This window comes from Mercenaria mercenaria, chromosome 6 (genome assembly GCF_021730395.1).
Source record: "Mercenaria mercenaria strain notata chromosome 6, MADL_Memer_1, whole genome shotgun sequence".
In the NCBI taxonomy this organism is placed as follows: domain Eukaryota; kingdom Metazoa; phylum Mollusca; class Bivalvia; order Venerida; family Veneridae; genus Mercenaria; species Mercenaria mercenaria.
Window position 1 is genome coordinate 74,656,445 of NC_069366.1, and position 19,194 is coordinate 74,675,638.

Sequence of the window (19,194 nt, forward strand, 5' to 3'; positions counted from 1 at the left end):
GAGAGCTGTATTATACTTTTTATCTCTTTGTTTGTCCTAATATATTCTTTTTCTTCATTGCAGGATAATGGATGTTCGAGTATCCCTCAACACAGATGATAATCTATCCGTAGTTACTGGAGATGGACAGATGTCCTTCATAGAAAATGACAGCTTTTATGCCAGGGTGCCCCCTCTAGCTGCATCCACTGTTGGACGAACAAAGTCCAGGTCAGAAATTAAGAATATATTGTAGTAAAAAGACATCCATTGTTATTGCTGTAAGAAAATTCCTGAACTTGCCTCCATGGTAAAGAATAAGTTAAATCATAAGTCATAAGTAACTGCCTCACTTGCTTCCTTAACTTACTCATGATGACATCCCAGTTTAAATGTGGGTTTCTAGCTAGAAAATTTGGAGGGCATATTGCAAGAAATATTTTTGAGACAAAATGTTGGAGTGAGTTTCTCTTTTTGTCAGAAAAAAATATTTGCATGAAAAACAGTTTATTCGACAAAAGTTTTCTGTAGAAGTGTTCCAATTTCATTGACACAATTTTTCCAGGAGGGACATGCAACCAGCAGATATGGGATCTTTCTTGGATGACACACCAGTGAGAGCTCCTGGTGCCAACAATGGCAATGCCCAGGTACAACTATCCTTTAATGCTGATGATATGGGAGCCAGGCCTAAGGTGTCTAGTGGTGCCTACAGTAGGTCAGATAAGGGCCTGGAAGCAGATTGTGGAGGACAACCCCCAGGACTTGCAAATGGAACTGACTGGTCAGTGGTAAATGATTGGTGTAGGGAACATAAACAAGATACTGACTTCATGTAAGTTCTGTTGAATAACAAAGATCCAAAATACAGGTTCTGTTTCATATATGTGTCAATGAAATAGTGCATTGTAACCAGGCAGGATTTCTTTCCTAAGTAGGAAGGGGGCTTTGGTCTGTTATTTGTGGGGAAAATAAAGCTCAGTATTTTGGCAAAAGGGCGTAAAATTCCAGATGTAAAGTCATTTTACAGGGAAACTGTGTGTGTAATTTTCAGTGGGGAAGAGGTCTATAAATGGCTCTTTTTTAGAAGAAAAATGCCCAGGGATCTATTTATCTTCAAATTTTGCTGCTTTTAAAGCAAAATATAAATGCCCTTTCAATTTAAACATTGTGAAAATTCCCTTCCCAGTTCCCCAGAATGCTTAACAATAGAATGATCATTTGCAGATACAGGAGCTTTGAAATGCTGGAACTAACATGAGCCGCGCCATGAGAAAACCAACATAGTGCATTTGCGACCAGCATGGATCCAGACCGGCCTGCACATCCGCGGACTCTGGTCAGGATCCATGCTGTTCGGTAATGGTTTCTCTAATTGCAATAGGGTTTGAAAGCGAACAGCATGGATCCTGACCAGACTGCGCGGATGTGCAGGCTGGTCTGGATCCATGCTGGTCGCAAATGCACTATGTTAGTTTTCTCATGGTGCGGCTCGTATATTTTACATCGATGTTGTGAATGAATTTGCCTTGAATTTAAAGGGTCATGCCACAACCCCAACAGTTTAAAACAGATGGCATTGTCCATAATCTATTAAAAAGTCGTATATGTTATTAGTGTGATATATTACATGTGGCATTATACGCTATATATCTTTACTTCCTTACTTACACAGTAGAATAGCTTTTCTTATGGAAGTATTTGTATCTGTGCATGTATATCATATGTTTATAATCAGTGGTATGACTGTATACTGTCTAAAACTAACTTTATTACCTACTTATTCATTTTCCTTTAAAGAATACTGGCTTTATCAGCGTTCGACACTAACTTTTTTGCCAGGTATCCCAAAGGAATACCTGCTGGGAAATTTAGGAATCCCTGCTGAAAATTAGGAGTCCCTGATAACAAAATGTGGTAAGAACATGAAAAAACTAAAATCTAACAAACACAACTGTTTACAGTACTAAATGTATTTTATTTCCACTTTATTTCCACTTTACATCAATGACAACAATAGCTTGTATGACTTTTGCTGTAAAAGAATAATGTCATTTCTGTCCAAGTCCTCTTCCCCCTTATCTTCACTACCATTGCACTCCTCTGCCATTTGTTGTAGTTCGTCTAAATGTATGCCGCCTAGTTCATTCCCCCTTATAACCCCCTTATTTGTAATCATTTTTTTTGACATAAAAAAAAATTCCGAAAAGTCTCCCTTAAATAAAAAAAAAAATTCAAAAAAAAAAAATATTCCGACCTACCTACCCTAATTTTTTGAGCATGTTACCAGATACAAAGATTTTTTAGGCCTTATTGATGCAACTCCCACAGACTTTATCTAAAACTAGTACATTGGTCATAACAGATTTTCTTAAACATTTCATATTTTAGTTGTTTTATTTTGCACATTGCCTAAAAGTGGGTGGGGTTTAGAGTTTGCATGCTTTTATTATCAGCAAATTCTTCTAAATAAGAGCTGCTTTGGCAACAGTAATCATATTTTTCGTAAATGCAGACGTTTTATTGGCTTTTTATTTTAGTTTGTACTAGAAAAATCTTGTAAGAAATGATAAAAATGTTCGAAAATGTCGGTCTAGAAAACGAGTGACAAATACGAAAAACAAAAGTAACAGTTAAAGTTCTTGAAAAGATAACTGTTTTAACTTTATTTTCTCATCATACCACGTATAATTTCTGCTTATTTAATTTGTTTTGCCCAAACAAAGCCTCGGCAATGATAATAAATTTGTTATAGACCGTAACGGCCGACCGGCTCATGTAATCGTATCGAGCACACAAAATAATGGTACAAACACGATAATCTAAGGCTGCATTGTTTATCAATTAACTTGTAAACATTGATCAATAAACACCTTTGATAATGACAAGGCATATTGTACTAAATACAAACCGCGAGATAAGCACGTGTCATTTGGCGCGTGGTGTGACTTGACATCTGTCGGTAGCTAATTAACATACGACGCTCCGCCTACTGCCATATTTCCGCTTGTGCCGGCTAACAATATTGAAATTCACTGGGATTTTGATTGACAGGGGGCAGAACTATCGAACTTGGAACGCATCTAAGTAAATTTTCGCGAGTCAAGCCGACGCACGTGCTGTAATTTATGCGGGTAAAATACGAGTTTTTCTCGATTTTCGCGGGTCAAAACCCGGGACCTCGGGTCAACTGAACGCCCTGGAAGCCTTAGCAAAAGACCGATGTTTGAGCAAACAAGACTGGGGAATTTCATTTTTTTAGGATCATATTTTATCTGAAAATCAAGAGTCCCGATGGAACACCGAAATTGTGAACTTTAGGATCCCTTGCGGAATTTTGGTGTCCTCGGGATCCCGGGACACCGTTAGTGTCGAACGCTGTTTATCAAACATCTTGTAACAGTGTTCTTTCTTCGATAAATTGTAGCTGTTGCATGATATTTTTGTCATTATTGGAATGCAGGAGTCATTTATAGAGGTTTATATAGATGCCTCTTATGCATACGTATTCAGTGCCTGACAAGTACACGCAGCAAAATTGATAACATTTACCCTGTGTACTGATTTTTATGTCCCCTAAGGGAGGCATATTAGTTTTCAACTGTCCGTTCGTTAGTTCGTCACAACGTTAACTTTTTGCATGAAGGCACTTTACTTGCGAACCACTGCACCCAGGTCCTACAAACTTAACATGCTGATAGTACTTATTGAGTACACGACCCCTACTGACTTTGGGGTCACCAGGTCAAAGGTCAAGGTCACAGGGGCCAATGTTAACTTTTTGCATGAAGGCACTTTACTCGCGAACCACTGCACCCAGGACCTTCAAACTTCACATGCTGATAGTACTTATTGAGTACACGACCACTAGTGACTTTGGGGTCACCAAGTCAAAGGTCACAGGGGCCAATGTTAACTTTTTAAACCCCCGCCATGGCGGAGGATTATGAATGGTCTCTCGTCCTCCGTCCGTAACAAATCGTCCGTCCATATCCTAACCTGAAGGATTTTATGACTTGGTCAATGTCATCTAAGACAATGTGCAACATGATCACTTGTCAGTTCAGGTCAAGTCAACTCAAGTCAGTGTTGAGCCTGCCATTGTGTCCCTCATATCTCCTAAACCCTTGAAGGATTTTATGAAACTTGGGTCAAATGATCACCTCATCAAGACGATGTGCAGAACCCATGAGTCAGCCTTGTCGCTCAAGGTCAAGGTCACAACTCAAGGTCAAAGGTTTGAGCCTTCCATTTTGTGTCCGTCTCTATATCTCTAAACCCTTGAAGGAATTTTATAAAACTTGGGTCAAATGATCACCTCATCAAGACGATGTGCAGAACCCATGGTCAGTCCTTGTCGGCTCAAGGTCAAGGTCACAACTCAGGTCAAAGGTTTGAGCCTTCCGTTTTGTGTCCGCTCTATATCTCCTAAACCCTTGAAGGATTTTCATCAAACTTGGGTCAACAATCACCTCATCAAGGCGATGTGCAGAACTACGAGTCAGTCATGTCGGCCAAGGTCAAGGTCACAACTAAAGGGTCAAAGCTTTGAGCCTTCCATTTGTGTCCGCTCTATATCTCCTAAACTCCTTGAAGGATTTTATAAACTTGGGTCAAATGATACTCATCAACTGCGTTTATCCATGCCACTCAAGGTCGAACTAGGTGCAGTTGAGCCATACTTTTTTAACCGAGTTCAGCCTGGTCGCGCAGAGCAGCGTCAAAGGTCAAACAACTGAAGGTCAAAGGTTTCAGCCTTTCCCATGAAACTTGGGTCAAATGATCACCTCATCAAGACGTTGTGCAGAATTCATGAGTCAGCCATGTCAGTTCAAGGTCAAGGTCACAGCTAAAATCAAAGGTTTACCCTTTCACTATCTGTAGCAGTGGCGGGGGATTTAGCTGTCTTTCAGACTGCCTTGTTGCATGAAGGCACTTTACTCGCGAACCACTGCACCCAGGACCTTCAAACTTCACATGCTGATAGTACTTATTGAGTACACCACCCCTACTGACTTTGGGGTCAAGGTCACAGGGGCCAGTGTTAACTTTTTGCATGAAGGCACTTTACTCGCGAACCACTGCACCCAGGACCTTCAAACTTCACATGCTAATAGTACTTATTGAGTACACGACCCCTATTGCCTTTGGGGTTACCAGGTCAAAGGTCAAGGTGCTGCGGATCATTTATCACCATTAGTGACAGCTCTTGTTTGAAATTATAATTATTAGAAATAATTTTTAATAGCGCAAACTTTAAAGATTTTCTAGTCTTTCTATGTTTTTTTGGGGGGAGGGGTTTCCTAGAATCAGCCAGTTATACCTTGTAGATCAAAAATGGAGGTTGTTTCGTTTAGCAAGTAGAAAGAATTCTACATGAGGCCAAAATTAAAAACATGTTTGTTTGCTGTCTCCCTACCTATCCACTTAAAATGCTGCACCCCCAAAAGTTTTTATTGGACAATATGCTGGTCAAATTTTTTTTAAGTTACAATATGACAAGTGCCACATATCTTTCAAGTAAGCAAAGTAATAAGTTTAAGAAAATTTAAATCGTATTATTTAATTTCATCCTTTTATACAATATATACAGATTTGTCTTACTTTTACAGAATAAATATTCTGTAAAAACGATAATATATCTACTGGTAAAAGTAAAATCCCCCCACCAAAAAAAAAAAGAATTGCCTACCTACCTACCCAACTTTAAAAAGTAGGGTTGGGAGACAGCAGACAAAGGCTTTTTTAAATGTGGCCTGAGAAAAGATGCAAGTGGAAAATCTTGCTTAATTTAAACTGTGTACTGTATGGTGTTGTATGTTCCTTTAAGAATGATTTGGACATAAATGAGCCGTGCCATGAGAAAACCAACATAGTGGCTTTGCGACCAGCATGGATCCAGACCAGCCTGCACATCCGTGCAGTCTGGTCAGGATCCATGCTGTTCGCTTTCAAAGCCTATTGCAATTATAGAAACTATTAGCGAACAGCATGGATGCGCAGGCTGGTCTGGATCCATGCTGGTCGCAAAGCCACTATGTTGGTTTTCTCATGGCGCGGCTCAAATAAAGTTTTTACTTGTAGGTTAGAACATTTTTACTGAAAAGACACCTTTTTCTTTGAAATGAAATAAGAACAATTATGGTAAAAATGCTCCATAGATAATACCCAGTTGGAAATGAGTAGGTGCATGATTTTGACTTCTAAAGATATTGTATATAATTTTATTTTCATGTTGAGACATATTGTGTAATATTCTGTGATTATTTATCATTTAATTTATCATGTATATGTTTAACAGGTCTGATCAGGATGGAAAATCTTCTCTCGGCATTATAAATGTTGAAGAGATGGGTAAGGTTTCTCTTATTTTATTATTTGTTGATCATATACTGTCAAATCTGATTTGTTAATTTGCCAGAAACAGTTATTTCTTTGCGGTATGAATTCATGGATTTCCAATTACCAAGATAAAAGAAAGGGAACTTTGCTTGTTGGTTGGCATTGGGTTTTGTAGATTGTATCAACCATGAAAAGTAATCCCCCGCAATATTAATGAATTCATAGTGATATAGATTATCTACAGTATCTGTTCATTGTAAAAATGAGCTGGTATAGTGCTCACTGCTACAAGTAGACTGTGTCATATTATGACAGAAAAATTGTTCAGAAGGTGCTTAACCAGAATAAAGTAATTTGATGGGGAATGTTCGTGAGTTGCTTGATGAGAGATGAGCAAAATACTGAAACTTTCCAGGGGTTTGATCGATCAAAACATAATTATGAAATATATCAAAAACGGCCAGGGATGACATGAATTGCTTATTTGAGTCTGAGTGCTGGAGCCATTTTTGCTCAGACTAACAGTGTTTCACTGTGTCATTCCTTCTCAGCTTGAAGTTGCTATTTAAAGGCAGAAAACCTGTAAGTAATAATTCATTAGCATTTGGCAGGCAATCTCACTGTCATTACTGAGGTTCAATGTACTTTCAAGAACTATTTTAAATTGGGTAAAAATCTACATCAAAGGTTGTGCTTATATTGAAAGTTAGAACCATTGCATGAAGCATTTTTTGTTTTTGCTTGAAATGATAGTATTGATCAGAACATGCAAAATTATCTATACTTGAACATCATCTTGCATGCATAATATCCGTTAAAAGTTCTAAACGTCTGAATTAATATAAGATATTTTTATTGTGACAGATTTGTCATCAAACAACTTATTACTGGACTCACCAAGGGAAAATTTGAGACAACAGACTTCCCAGACAGATTCTTCTGTCCAAGGTATATTTGTGTAGCTTAATTAAAAAGAATGCATATTAGATACAATAAATAATTGTATTTGTGAACAGTTTACTTTAAGTGCATAAATAAAAGATGCAATATTAACAAATAATGGAACCTGTTTGAGATAAAAAGTGCAATCTCCAAGGACCTTTTGTAAAGTTATCTTCTTAGCATTGATGATGTTTCTGCAATTTTAAAGCAATTTTTAAGTTTTACCTGTTGAGCAATATATCCGTACAACAGAGATTGCAGCTTTTCTTTTAACTGTCTTCAGTTTGTTGTAGACAGAAGAGGAGTTAGTATGATTAAAACTTTAGTATTTGCTAAAATGCACTTGCATATAAAGTATACTTGTTACTTATTTAAGGAAACGGTTCACAGCATTCAACATTGAAGGGACATAGTTCTGCTGATTCGAACCCATGGCATATGGAGGGGTCGTCACTTAAAGAGCAGGGATTAGCTGATAGTAACGCCTGGAGATCAGATGGATCATCCAACAACAACAGCCAAGATTCCAAACCAGACCAACCATTTGCCAGATCACAGTTAGGAACAGTGAAGAAAGTGGGAACTGGTCCCATCAAAAATGGTAAGTTTATAAACTGCACAAATGAATCTTTTTACAGAAAATTATGGGAAAAAAAGGTGGTCTTTGTTGGTTAGATCACATCCAATAATCTTATAATAAAACTAGTTGCAACTTGACTGTCCCAGACATAAAATATCCTGGGTTGACATTGATTTAAGGACATGTGTCCATATTTTCTTATATATGTATATGCAGTTTGAACCGGATGTAAATACAGTAAAAGTTCAGTAGATGCAAATGGAGTTTGATACAAGTTTTTAAGTAATAATTGCCATAAAAAGCATGCATTTTCTTTGTACTCTGGCCCTCATGTATTTCTGTTGTAATGTAATTACAGACCCAATTGTAACAGCAATACGTCAGTCACTGTTTAGTCAGGGAGCAGTAATTGGAGAGGAGAATGAGGATGGTGATGCCAGTGTGTATAATGTGGAATTAGAGGAACAAGATCTAAACGACCTGGACGCAGACTTTGAGGAGATAAACTGTAGCATTGGTGCTGATAGCGATGTAGAGAGGTCACCCAGTAAAACACCAACTAATAAAGGTATTATGTCTTGAATAGGTACTTGATAGTCAATTACCTGGTCTGATTGTTGTTGCAAATGTTTATTGGTACTGTTATAGTATTTATGGAAAGTGAAGTATTTTGTTTGACCAGATGGCAGGTCAGATTACCGATGACTCTGTACAGAGGGTTTTAAAAGCTGAGAGATTGATTAATTAGTGAGCCAGCTTGTTTGTGTGAATTGTTGGTCGGATTCAGTTTGGATGCCATCCGAAGTCCTACACTGCTGATTTGACCAAATTGCCTGTCTAGTTTGATTTTTGAGAGGCAGCTCTCCCTTGTGGATATTTGATTCAAATTCAATATGTCTATCTACTGATTTATGTGGATGAAGTTGTGTATTTTATGTAGGAAACAACTTCTGAAAATCGAACGAATCATATATGGGTGAAAGTGAAAAGGAATCGCGTAGCTTACGTATAACCTTTTCATTCTAGACACAGCGATTTCTAGTTTCCATCTGTATTTTGTGGAAAGATTTGAAAAAATGTTATTAAGAATGAAATGTTTTTATACCTTGTCTTTGATTTATAACTACTGAGCAATGAATATGTTACAGGAGATGAGTTTCAGTTAGATTCAGTATACCTAAGGCCAGGTACGACAGGAGAAGAACAAACAACCAATAAATTACCATACCTCAGTAAAGTGAGCCTCTTTGATGGTACGTGTTTATGTTCATTTGCTGTTTGATATCATATTGGCTTATTTCCTTGTATTTCCTTGTACTCCAACCTTTCTTGTAAGTGTTGTTGTTCTTTGCAAGATTAGAACGCAGGTTGTTTTTTTTTTTTTTTTACCAGGAGGGGAAGGGGCCAAGGCCTGTGATTTGGTGAAAAAAAATAAATCGGTATTTGGGCAAAGGGGAATAAAAAACCAAATGTAAAGTCAGTTTTTTTTGGAAAAATGCATGATTTAAAAGAAAGTTTTTGAGGGGAATGGGCCTATTATGAAGAGAGAAAAAAACCTGGCAAGAGATTAAATTTGATAGGAAGGGAAAACAGCCAAACCTGTGTACTTCCTGGAAAAGCCAGTGCTGGTGTCATATGGGAATGTGTGGTTATGACCCTAGTGATGCTCGAAACAATGACCCTCAGGTTTAGTGGTTGACACCTTAACCACCAGATCACCACTCCTTCTTCAGAAAAGCTGTTTTATTTGTTGATGACAGCTGTTGTCTGTAACAGGGAGTAGTGAGAGAATCACCAGTTTGGCAGTATGTTGTGCCAGTAACTTCTGGTTTTCCGTATTAATGATAATTATAGACTGTTGTGTAAGCTTATTGGATTTGTAACATGGTATTAAATGCAAGCGCATTGCTACAAAAGTTAACTGTAAAAGAAGGGGAACAGTAATAGCGGATAAGGTATAAGCCGCTCAACCTGGATGTCATGGGTTCTAAATTCAGACTGGACTTTGATTTTGTGCATATATGTGATTTAGTAGTGATTATATCTGAAGTCATTCGTCCTCCCTCTCTGAGTCATGTTGTTAAGTTGTCTGAAACTTGCGGTAAAAAGTCAGTTGTGTTGCAGAAAAAAGGATCACTGGTTAAAATAAGTGGCTGTTACCATGTAACTGCAATAGTTTTGAAAAACCCTGGTTAACCCGAAGAAATCATTGAACCAGTGCTTCTTTCCCACATAAGTTGTAACAGATTCTGAATAAGATGAAAGTATCAGTCAATTGTAAAGCTAACTTCTGCTGTTACAGGTCTATCTGGAGGTAGTGGCAGCGAGATGGATACGGAAGATGAGCTTGAACTTGCGAGGAAAGCACAGGGTGAGAGGCATGAGGCAGCTGGAGAGGATTCTGACGGTCACTCCAGACCAGGTACTGTACATTGGTACGATAAGAGTATGATTGACTCTGAAGCGTATGTTTTCAAATTGTACAAAATATCCTGTTGTGCGTCTAGTAAAAAACAAAAGTGATGTGAAAATTACAACTGAATACTGGTGTGTAGAGCAGAACTACTGCGGACATGAAATAGTTTAGACTAGTGGATATTATATGTTGAAGACAGAAAAGTTGGCATTCTATCTTCATTTAGAATTGTGTGGATTGACAAAGCCATGAAATACACACAAATTAGGTCTGTCTTTAATGTATTAAATAATTGTAAATGATTTTACAATATTTTCTCTTTAAATATGATGCAGTTCTGAAGATAAGTTTAAATTCAGTTTAACTGGAAGAAGACAATTAATTATTTTTACTTTAAATGTGTTTAACAGGTTTAGAGGGCCTGAGTTTAACAGATGAGAGTAGACATTTGCCTATCACCCAGCGTCAGTCGGCAGAGGGTAATGTTGTTACTTCCCCTGTTCCTGGAGACGGTGGGGGAGGTGGCGACGGTTCCAGTGGATCAGATAGGTAAGTTAAAGGTTTGATACGTTTCTTAATAGATTTGGTTATATTAAAATACGGAAAATTGGTACTGTCATTTACAGTACCGGTAGTACATGTTTTTGAAATAAAGTGCAATATTTAGGAATCTACATGTGTATCTATGATATGTTATCAGGAATCAGGATAGAAAATCATGTAATAGTGGGTTACATATTGTGTTTATTTACCAAAGATTTGTGATTTTTGATTACCTACTACAGTGAAGATGGCCGTAGCTCAGCTGATCTCAGTGACAGGGGAAGATCAAGTTACCATGGTAACGCAGTACCACAACCTGCCCCTGGCCCTCGCACATCACGTGATCAGAAAGTAAGTTATTTAATTCTTAAACTACTACTCATTCATAAATGTAGATTTACTGTAAGAATGTCTACACTCATTGATCGCTATGCAGGCCTTTCTTCTTCATATTGGGACTGCCACCAACACCACTGAATTGGGCAATAAGTCAGTAGATTGTCTAATTCAAAAATTAAAAAAAGTGCTGTGGAATAGCAGAGCAACCAAATAGCTTCCAATCCTTTAGGAATTATAAGTGTTTAAATTTGAGCATAATGCAGACTTTGGTTTTGGAAAAAGCTCTGCTGTGAAATAATTAGTATTGTTTTGGAACTACATTATGTAAGTTTCATGGAATTTGTGGTTGAGTCCAATCCACAAAATTTACTCCCGATGAACAAGTAAAATTCCCATCCATTTTATGTTTGATGTTTAAAAATCTACAAACTTTATATCCTGATGAAATAGTAGTGCAAAACACTACAAAATTTCATGCCCACAAATTATTTGATTTCACAATACACAATTTGCTATGTGGACAACAGCTGAAGTGATGGGCCATTTAAAGCAGAGTTTAGGTATTGTAAATACTTGATTTTGTAGTCAGATGTTCTACTTAAATACTTTAAATGGAAAGTGTTAATAAAGATAATAAGTGGGACAACAGTCAAGAAAAAAATAAAGATGTTGTGCAAAATACATGTACAAGAAATCTCGAATAAATTGGCAAATATGTTAACACTTGACATTAAACATGCTGATGTTGAACAGGTCTAAAAGCATAATTTTTATGTTGAGTACATGAGAGTTGATAGATAAACTCAGTTACAAAACATTATCTTGCCTTATACATGTAAATGAAAGCATGCTTGTAAGGTATCTAAACATAAAGTGAAAAAAGTTCATAAAGTTAACATAGATAGAAATTCTGTTATTGATCTAACACAGTCTTTTTAGAAAATATTTGTGAAATCTTTACAATCGAAGAGAGAATATTTTTATGGATTTTTAGGCTTTGTTGAATAAAACATGGGATTCCAAGGTAAAAATGTAATTAGCATTTATCTTCATACCCTCACAAAGTAGCCTAGGAAATAAATGTGAACTAGAGATGCGATTTTGCAGAAGTATCCTCTTACTTACAACATGATATTAAAAAGCTGATTATAATATTTGTATTTCAGGAGGAACAGAGAATCCGACCAATGGGAGACGACCTTCTGTCTGATCTCCGATTTAGCCAATTTCCAGTGAGTATTATTTAGTTATCATCAGGATATTGAAAAAATTTGTAGTCCCCTACTGGTTGAAAACCAGTTTCAGGGACTATAGGAATGCGCTATTCCGTCTGTCCGTCCGCAGTTTCGTGTCCGGTCCATAACTCTGTCATCCATGAAGGGATTTTAATATTACTTGGCACAAATGTTCCCCATGATGAGATGTCGTGTCATGCGCAAATCCCGGACCCCTAGCTCAAAGGTCAAGGTCACAATTGGAGGTCAAATGTCAACAGGGCTTTTTTCCTGTCCGGTCCATAACTCTCCCATCCATGAAGGGATTTTAATATTACTTGGCACAAATGTACCCCATAATAAGACGATGCGTCTTGCACAACTTTCAGACTCCTAGCTTAAAGGTCAGGGTCACACTTAGCAGTCAAATGTTAACATAGCATGAACAGGGTCTGTTTCGTGTCCGGTCCATAACTCTGACATTCAATAAGGGATTTTAATATCACTTGGCACAAGTGTTCCCCATGATGAGACGACTTGTCAAGTGCAAATCCCAGACCCCTAGCTTAAAGGTCAAGGTCACAATTGGAGGTCAAAGGTCAACAGGGTTTTTGTACCCCCCGACAACAAAGTTGTAAGGGGGGGTATACTGGTTTCAGGTTGTCTGTCTGTCTGTCCGTAGACGCAATCTTGTGCGCACCATCTCTCCTTATCCCCTTGACAGAATTTAATGAAACTTCGCACAAGTGATCAGTACCAACAGTAGTTGTGCATGGGGCATGTTAGGTTCTTTTAGAAAAAAAAATTGCAGAGTTATGGGACTTTGTTTTTTTGTAACTATACATAGACACAATCTTGTGCGCACCATCTCTCCTCATCCCCTTGACAGAATTTAATGAAACTTCGCACAAGTGATCAGTACCAACAGTAGTTGTGCATGGGGCATGTTAGGTTCTTTTAGAAAAAAAATTTGCAGAGTTATGGGACTTTGTTTTTTTGTTACTATACTATATACATAGACACAATCTTGTGCACACCATCTCTCCTCATCCCCTTGACACAATTTAATGAAACTTCACACAAGTGATCAGTAACAACAGTAGTTGTACATGGGGCATGTTAGGTTCTTTTAGAAAAAAAATTTGCAGAGTTATGGGACTTTGTTTTTTTGTTACTTTACTATATACATAGACACAATCTTGTGCGCACCATCTCTCCTCATCCCCTTAACACAATTTAATGAAACTTCACACAAGTTTTCAGTAACAACAGTAGTTGTGCATGGGCATGTTAAGTTCTTTCAGCGACAAAAATTGCAGAGTTATGGGACTTTGTTTCTTGTTAACATACTATGTACATACAGTCTGCATATGCAATCTTGTGGGACTTTGTTTTTTGTTACTATACTGTATACATACAGTCTATATACATACAGTCCACATAATTATGCAATCTTGTGTGAGTCAAATTGCAATGTACTGTGTCAGTGCATGCGGGGGGTACATTCATCACCTTTAGTGATAGCTCTAGTTTTTCCTGTCCCATCCATAACTCTGCCATCCATGAAGGGATTTTAATATTACTTGGCACAAATGTTCCCCATGATGAGACAACATGTCTTGCGCAAAGCCCAGACCCTTAGCTCAAAGGACAAGGTCACAATTGGAGGTCAATAAGACTTTTTTCCTGTCCGATCCAGAACTCTGTCATCCATCAAGGGATTACAATATTACTTGGCATAAATGTTCCCCATGATGAGGCGACGTGTCATGCGCAACACCCGGTACCCTGGCTTAAAGGTCAAGGTCACACTGAGATCAAAGGTCAAGAGGATTTTTTTCCTGTCCGGTCTATAACTTTGTCATGCAAAACAGGATTTAGATATTAGTTGGCACAAATATTTCCCTGGATTAGAAAACATGTCATGTGCAAAACCCAGGCCCAAGGTCTAATGTCAAGGTCACACTTAGAGACCAAAGGTCAGACACAAGAATGACTTTGTCTGGAGCATTTCTTCTTCATGCATAGAGGGATTGTGATGTAACTTGGCACAGATGTTCACCAACATAAGACGGATTTTCATGCGCAAGAACCAGGTCCCTAGGTTTAAGGTCAAGGTCATATTTAGAGGTCAAAGGTCAAATTCAAGAATGACTTTGTATGGAGCATTTCTTCTTCATGCATTGAGGGATTTTGATGTAACTTGGATCAAATGTTCACCGTCATGAGGCACCCTTGTTTTTAGAATTACGTCCCTTTGTTTTACTATAAATAGATTTTATTGTAACTTTTTAGCTCAACTATTCAAAGAATAAGTAGAGCTATCCTACTCACCACGGCGTCGGCATCACACCTTGGTTAAGTTTTTTGTACCAGTCCACATTTTGACAAAGTCTTTTGAGATAAAGCTTTGAAACTTTCAGCACTTGTTTACCATCATCATGGCCAGTTATAGGCAAGAGCACGTAACTCCATCAAGGATTTTGGCTGAATTATGGCCCCTTTTGACTTAGAAATCTTGGTTAAGTTTTTCGTACCAGTTCATATTTTGACAAAGTCTTTTAAGATAAAGCTTTGAAACTTTCAACACTTGTTTACCATCATCATGGCCAGTTATAGGCAAGAGCACATAACTCCATCAAGGATTTTGGCTGAATTATGGCCCCTTTTGACTTAGAAATCATGGTTAAGTTTTTCGTACCAGTTCATATTTTGACAAAATCTTTTAAGATAAAGCTTTGAAACTTTCAACACTTGTTAACCATCACCATGGCCAGTTATAGGCAAGAGTACATAACTCCATCAGGGATTTTGGCTGAATTATGGCCCCTTTCGACTTAGAAATCTTGGTTAAGTTTTTCGTACCAGTTCATATTTTGACAAAGTCTTTTGAGATAAAACTTTGAAACTTTCAACACCTGTTTACCATCACCATGTCCAGTTATAGGCAAGAGCACATAACTCCATCAAGGATTTTGGCTGAATTATGGCCCCTTTTGACTTAGAAATCTTGGTTAAGTTTTTCGTACCAGTTCATATTTTTTGTAAAGTGTTTCACATATGGCTTTGAAACTTTTGTCACTTGTTTAGTATAATAGTCTATATCTGTAGGAAAGAGAAAATAACTCTGTCATCTATTTTGGCTGAATTATGGCCCTTTTTGGACTTCGAAATTGGTTCTGTTTTCATACAAGTCCATGTTTTGTCAAAACTATTTGACATATGGCTTTTAAACTTTGAACACTTGTTTATCATTATGATTTCCATCTGTAGGCAAGAGTATATAACTATTTTGACTGAATTATGGCCCTTTTTGGACTTTGAAATTGCCTCATATATTGCCATTTAGTGCAAGACTTATCAAAATCAAAGTAATACAGGAACATTGTTTGTCTAATCTATTTATTTCTTTTGTCTGAATATCCGTGGAAATATTTTGACCCCATTCTTCAATCAATTCTTCAAATAGTCGAGCGCGCTGTCATCAGACAGCTCTTGTTTATTACTGGCGGTAGCGAAAAATCAAGACCACTTTTCTGTGGTACAACATGCATGTTACATCCAATTTTTAGGTGTATTTTGACCTATCTCTACCTGGTAAAGAATTTCTTGTGGACTTACATTTTATAGATTTTTTTGATTTTTTTTTTTGGGGGGGGGGGATTAATTTCCCTTTGTTGTTACTATAAGTAACTTATTTGATAACCTTTTTATAATCAGCCAAAACAATTCAGTATGAAAACAACTGTGGGTTTTTATATATGCACATTTTAATCCAAGTGTGTTGTTATAACATATTGTATATATAGTACAATATTGTTTATACATCATTGACAGATATCAGTTCATTATGTTATACTGCAGTAGAGAAAATTAGGTGCCTTCCAGTAGGGGACTTTGTATTGCATGGTAATAATTCATTCACTTGTTTTAAAAAAAAAAATAGAAAAAAAATTAACTTGGTTAATATTTGAAGTAAAATGGAAATAAAACTAACACATTTGATTTACTCTTCATGCCTGTTCCAGCCTCACTTAATTAAATGGGTATAAGAATACTTTCCACTGTGGTTTTCCATTAAAAATCAGTTTGTATATATTGAAGCTTACTTTATTTAAATGAGAATTCCTCATTCAAAGTAGTTAAAATTTGCACTTTATTAATATTTTTGTCTATTTAGTTGTCATATTTTCTATTTTTCAACAGTCAACAAGCACAGGTCAAGGTGACAGTGATACACTATTGAATTCACGCTACCTGACTCCTGTCAGTCCCGCAGATGATACAAACCAGCCTAGTTTCAGTATTGATGACTTTCTAGCAGGAAGTCGGAATGGTCAACCAGATCAGGACTTTGACCCAGGAAACCGACTTGAAGCATCCGGGTTCAATGCTGATGATGCATCTGCCCTTGTAAGCTTTGATACCGCTGTTTGTTTGTTTCTTCACTCAAACTCTTCATGTGCTTCCTGGTTGTGTCTTGATCTGTTTGGTGTTTGATTGTTTCAAACACAGAATAACTTTAGCACTTTCATCATCCCCTTGTGACTCCCGTCTGCTAAGTGTTTAACTGTATTATTTGGGGCCTATATTAATATATTTCATCATTAAAAATTAAATTCCGATAAAAAAAATATAATGTATCATTAATTTATCTTAAAGATCTGAATTACGAATAACTGGGTTTTTCACACTTAAAGGTCCATTACTAAGGGAAAGTGAGTTGGCAGTTTTTTTCATAGCCTGTGCATAGACTTCTGCAAGACACTAAATAATGAAGATTGGCAGGTCAAAATTTACAGAAGGTCTTTGGAACTCAAAGAAATGTATGTGTATTATGTTGAAATTTCAATGAATCTACAGAATGACCCCCCAGGTCTTTTTAACTTTCTTCATACTTCATAGAAAAATAATTGTACATATACTGCGATTTATTTCGAATTTTCACATACCAACTTTCATTTTCCAATAAAATGAAATAGTTTCTGTGCTTTTTTAAAAGAAATTAAAATGTTCACTTTCCTTAGTATTGGACCTTTAAATTAAATAAAAAATATATAATTTCATGTTTCTGTAGGATAAAGGCTCAAATTCGAACCCCTTTGATGTAAAGTCTTCTTCATTCGGATCCTTTGGTTTAAATGGATCAGAAGGCTCAGGACAGGCACCTGATGATTCGATATTCTCTGGGGAAATCATAGAAGCTGGCTGGATAAATAATCAGAGTCAGGAAAATGGTAAGCTGTGCTTTAGTAGCATCTTTCTCAAAATAAGTGGATGATATATCCGTACAGAATTTTAGATGTTTGAGTTACTCCTTAGAAAAGTTATAGAAATATAAGAATATTAATTGGAGCATTGCTTGGTGGCATTTTGTGGTAAAGTTGTTATGGTTGCTGTCTGAATGGCTTGCCCGTCACTGCTGGGGGTTTGAAACCTTGCTTAAAGCCCCAACTTTTACTACCCTGGCAGTAAGTTTAGTAGAAGGAGCCTATCAAATAACAACACTACTCTAGGCTGTCTGTTCGCTAAAAATAGCTCACTTTAAATGATTCACAGGCAAATGTAAACAATGGTCAGTTGAAGAAGAAATTTGAACTAGTTTGCATGTTTTGATGGTTAAAAACTATTTTTATCCATATTGTTCATCCATATATCAGTCCTATGAAAAATTGAGTCAAGAGTAGCATTCCTGATTTTTAATCTTGTTTATGTAAATTTAACAATGAAACTCAAAATCAAACATTCATTTAACTAAAATTCTGTCATTGCTGGCTGGTCCATTAATTGAGATAACCTAGCAATAAATGTAGAAATAATAAACTATTTAAGTCTGGGATGCAGAACAATACACACAAATTAGCAAGTGCTGCTGTGATAAGGCCTAATAAAAATGATAAGCTATTTGAAATAATATTTATCACTGTATGTCTGTAATTAGTAGTTCCCTATTTCTTTAAAACATTTTGATGATATGACATATAAAAATGTAATAGAAATGACTATGATATTCTATTTGGTTTAAAAATTCAAAATTACTTTCTGGAGAAGTTTTGCAATGCACTCTGGCTAGGTGTTAATTCCATTAATATATATGAAGCCTTCTGACGATCAGGTTTGTTGATAAAATTAACCACGTGGGAATTGTTTACATTCCCTGTTCCTCTAGGGTTCATGACCTCATTAGCTCCTCCCGGCAAATTCAAATTTTTGGCAGTTAGGTTTAAATAATTTTTTGAAACTATACTTCAACATTTTTTGTTTTAAAAAATAAAAACACCAATTGATAAAGAATATTTCAATGTGTATTTATGCAATTTTTCATAACTTTTTATTCAGTGGTTTATTTAAAATTTTGAAAAAGGGCTCTCTAATGTGAAACATGCATAATTTATATAAAAACCTGCCACGGCACCATCTTGTGGCTTTTATATGGCAGTTGGGGTTTAAGGAGTAGAATTCTTTTATGTGAGGGAGCCATTCAGCCTGCTTATGGAAGATCGATGGTTCTACATGCGTACTCATTAGTGTCAGAAATACTGTGGCACCTTGGGTCTTCCTCAACCATGGAAAGTGGATTGTCACTGGAGAACCTTCAATTGTGTAGATGTGATATTTAATTAAAAAAGTGCATTTCATATTAAGACTTTTTTAGAACAGAGGTACAATGAGTGATTGGTAGAATGTTGAATGCATGACAATGGAGATTACAGTTCAAGTCATATTGTAATACTGTGAAATCATTTTGTTTTGTGGGCATGGAATTTCTGGAAAACATTATTTCACGGTGATATCAATTCTTGGATTCCAACTTTTGAAGTTAAAATGAACAGACACTG

The 19,194-nt window shown here is 36.7% G+C and overlaps 1 protein-coding gene across 2 annotated transcripts in view; it reads left to right on the forward strand.

The window, feature by feature from the left end:
- Nucleotides 1-19,194, forward strand: part of LOC123548511 (uncharacterized) — a 71,107-nt gene that overhangs the window by 6,228 nt on the left and 45,685 nt on the right. The window contains exons 2-14 of one of the 2 annotated variants that reach the window (XM_053546328.1): nucleotides 64-210; nucleotides 545-814; nucleotides 6,281-6,333; nucleotides 7,186-7,269; nucleotides 7,640-7,864; nucleotides 8,202-8,411; nucleotides 8,992-9,096; nucleotides 10,146-10,265; nucleotides 10,670-10,808; nucleotides 11,045-11,153; nucleotides 12,308-12,373; nucleotides 16,562-16,768; nucleotides 17,433-17,592. In XM_053546328.1, the coding sequence (XP_053402303.1) occupies nucleotides 68-210; nucleotides 545-814; nucleotides 6,281-6,333; nucleotides 7,186-7,269; nucleotides 7,640-7,864; nucleotides 8,202-8,411; nucleotides 8,992-9,096; nucleotides 10,146-10,265; nucleotides 10,670-10,808; nucleotides 11,045-11,153; nucleotides 12,308-12,373; nucleotides 16,562-16,768; nucleotides 17,433-17,592 (1,891 nt within the window). In that variant the 5' untranslated portion in view covers nucleotides 64-67. The remainder of the gene's footprint in view (nucleotides 1-63; nucleotides 211-544; nucleotides 815-6,280; nucleotides 6,334-7,185; nucleotides 7,270-7,639; nucleotides 7,865-8,201; nucleotides 8,412-8,991; nucleotides 9,097-10,145; nucleotides 10,266-10,669; nucleotides 10,809-11,044; nucleotides 11,154-12,307; nucleotides 12,374-16,561; nucleotides 16,769-17,432; nucleotides 17,593-19,194) is intronic. The other variant, XM_053546329.1, reaches the window with a different exon arrangement.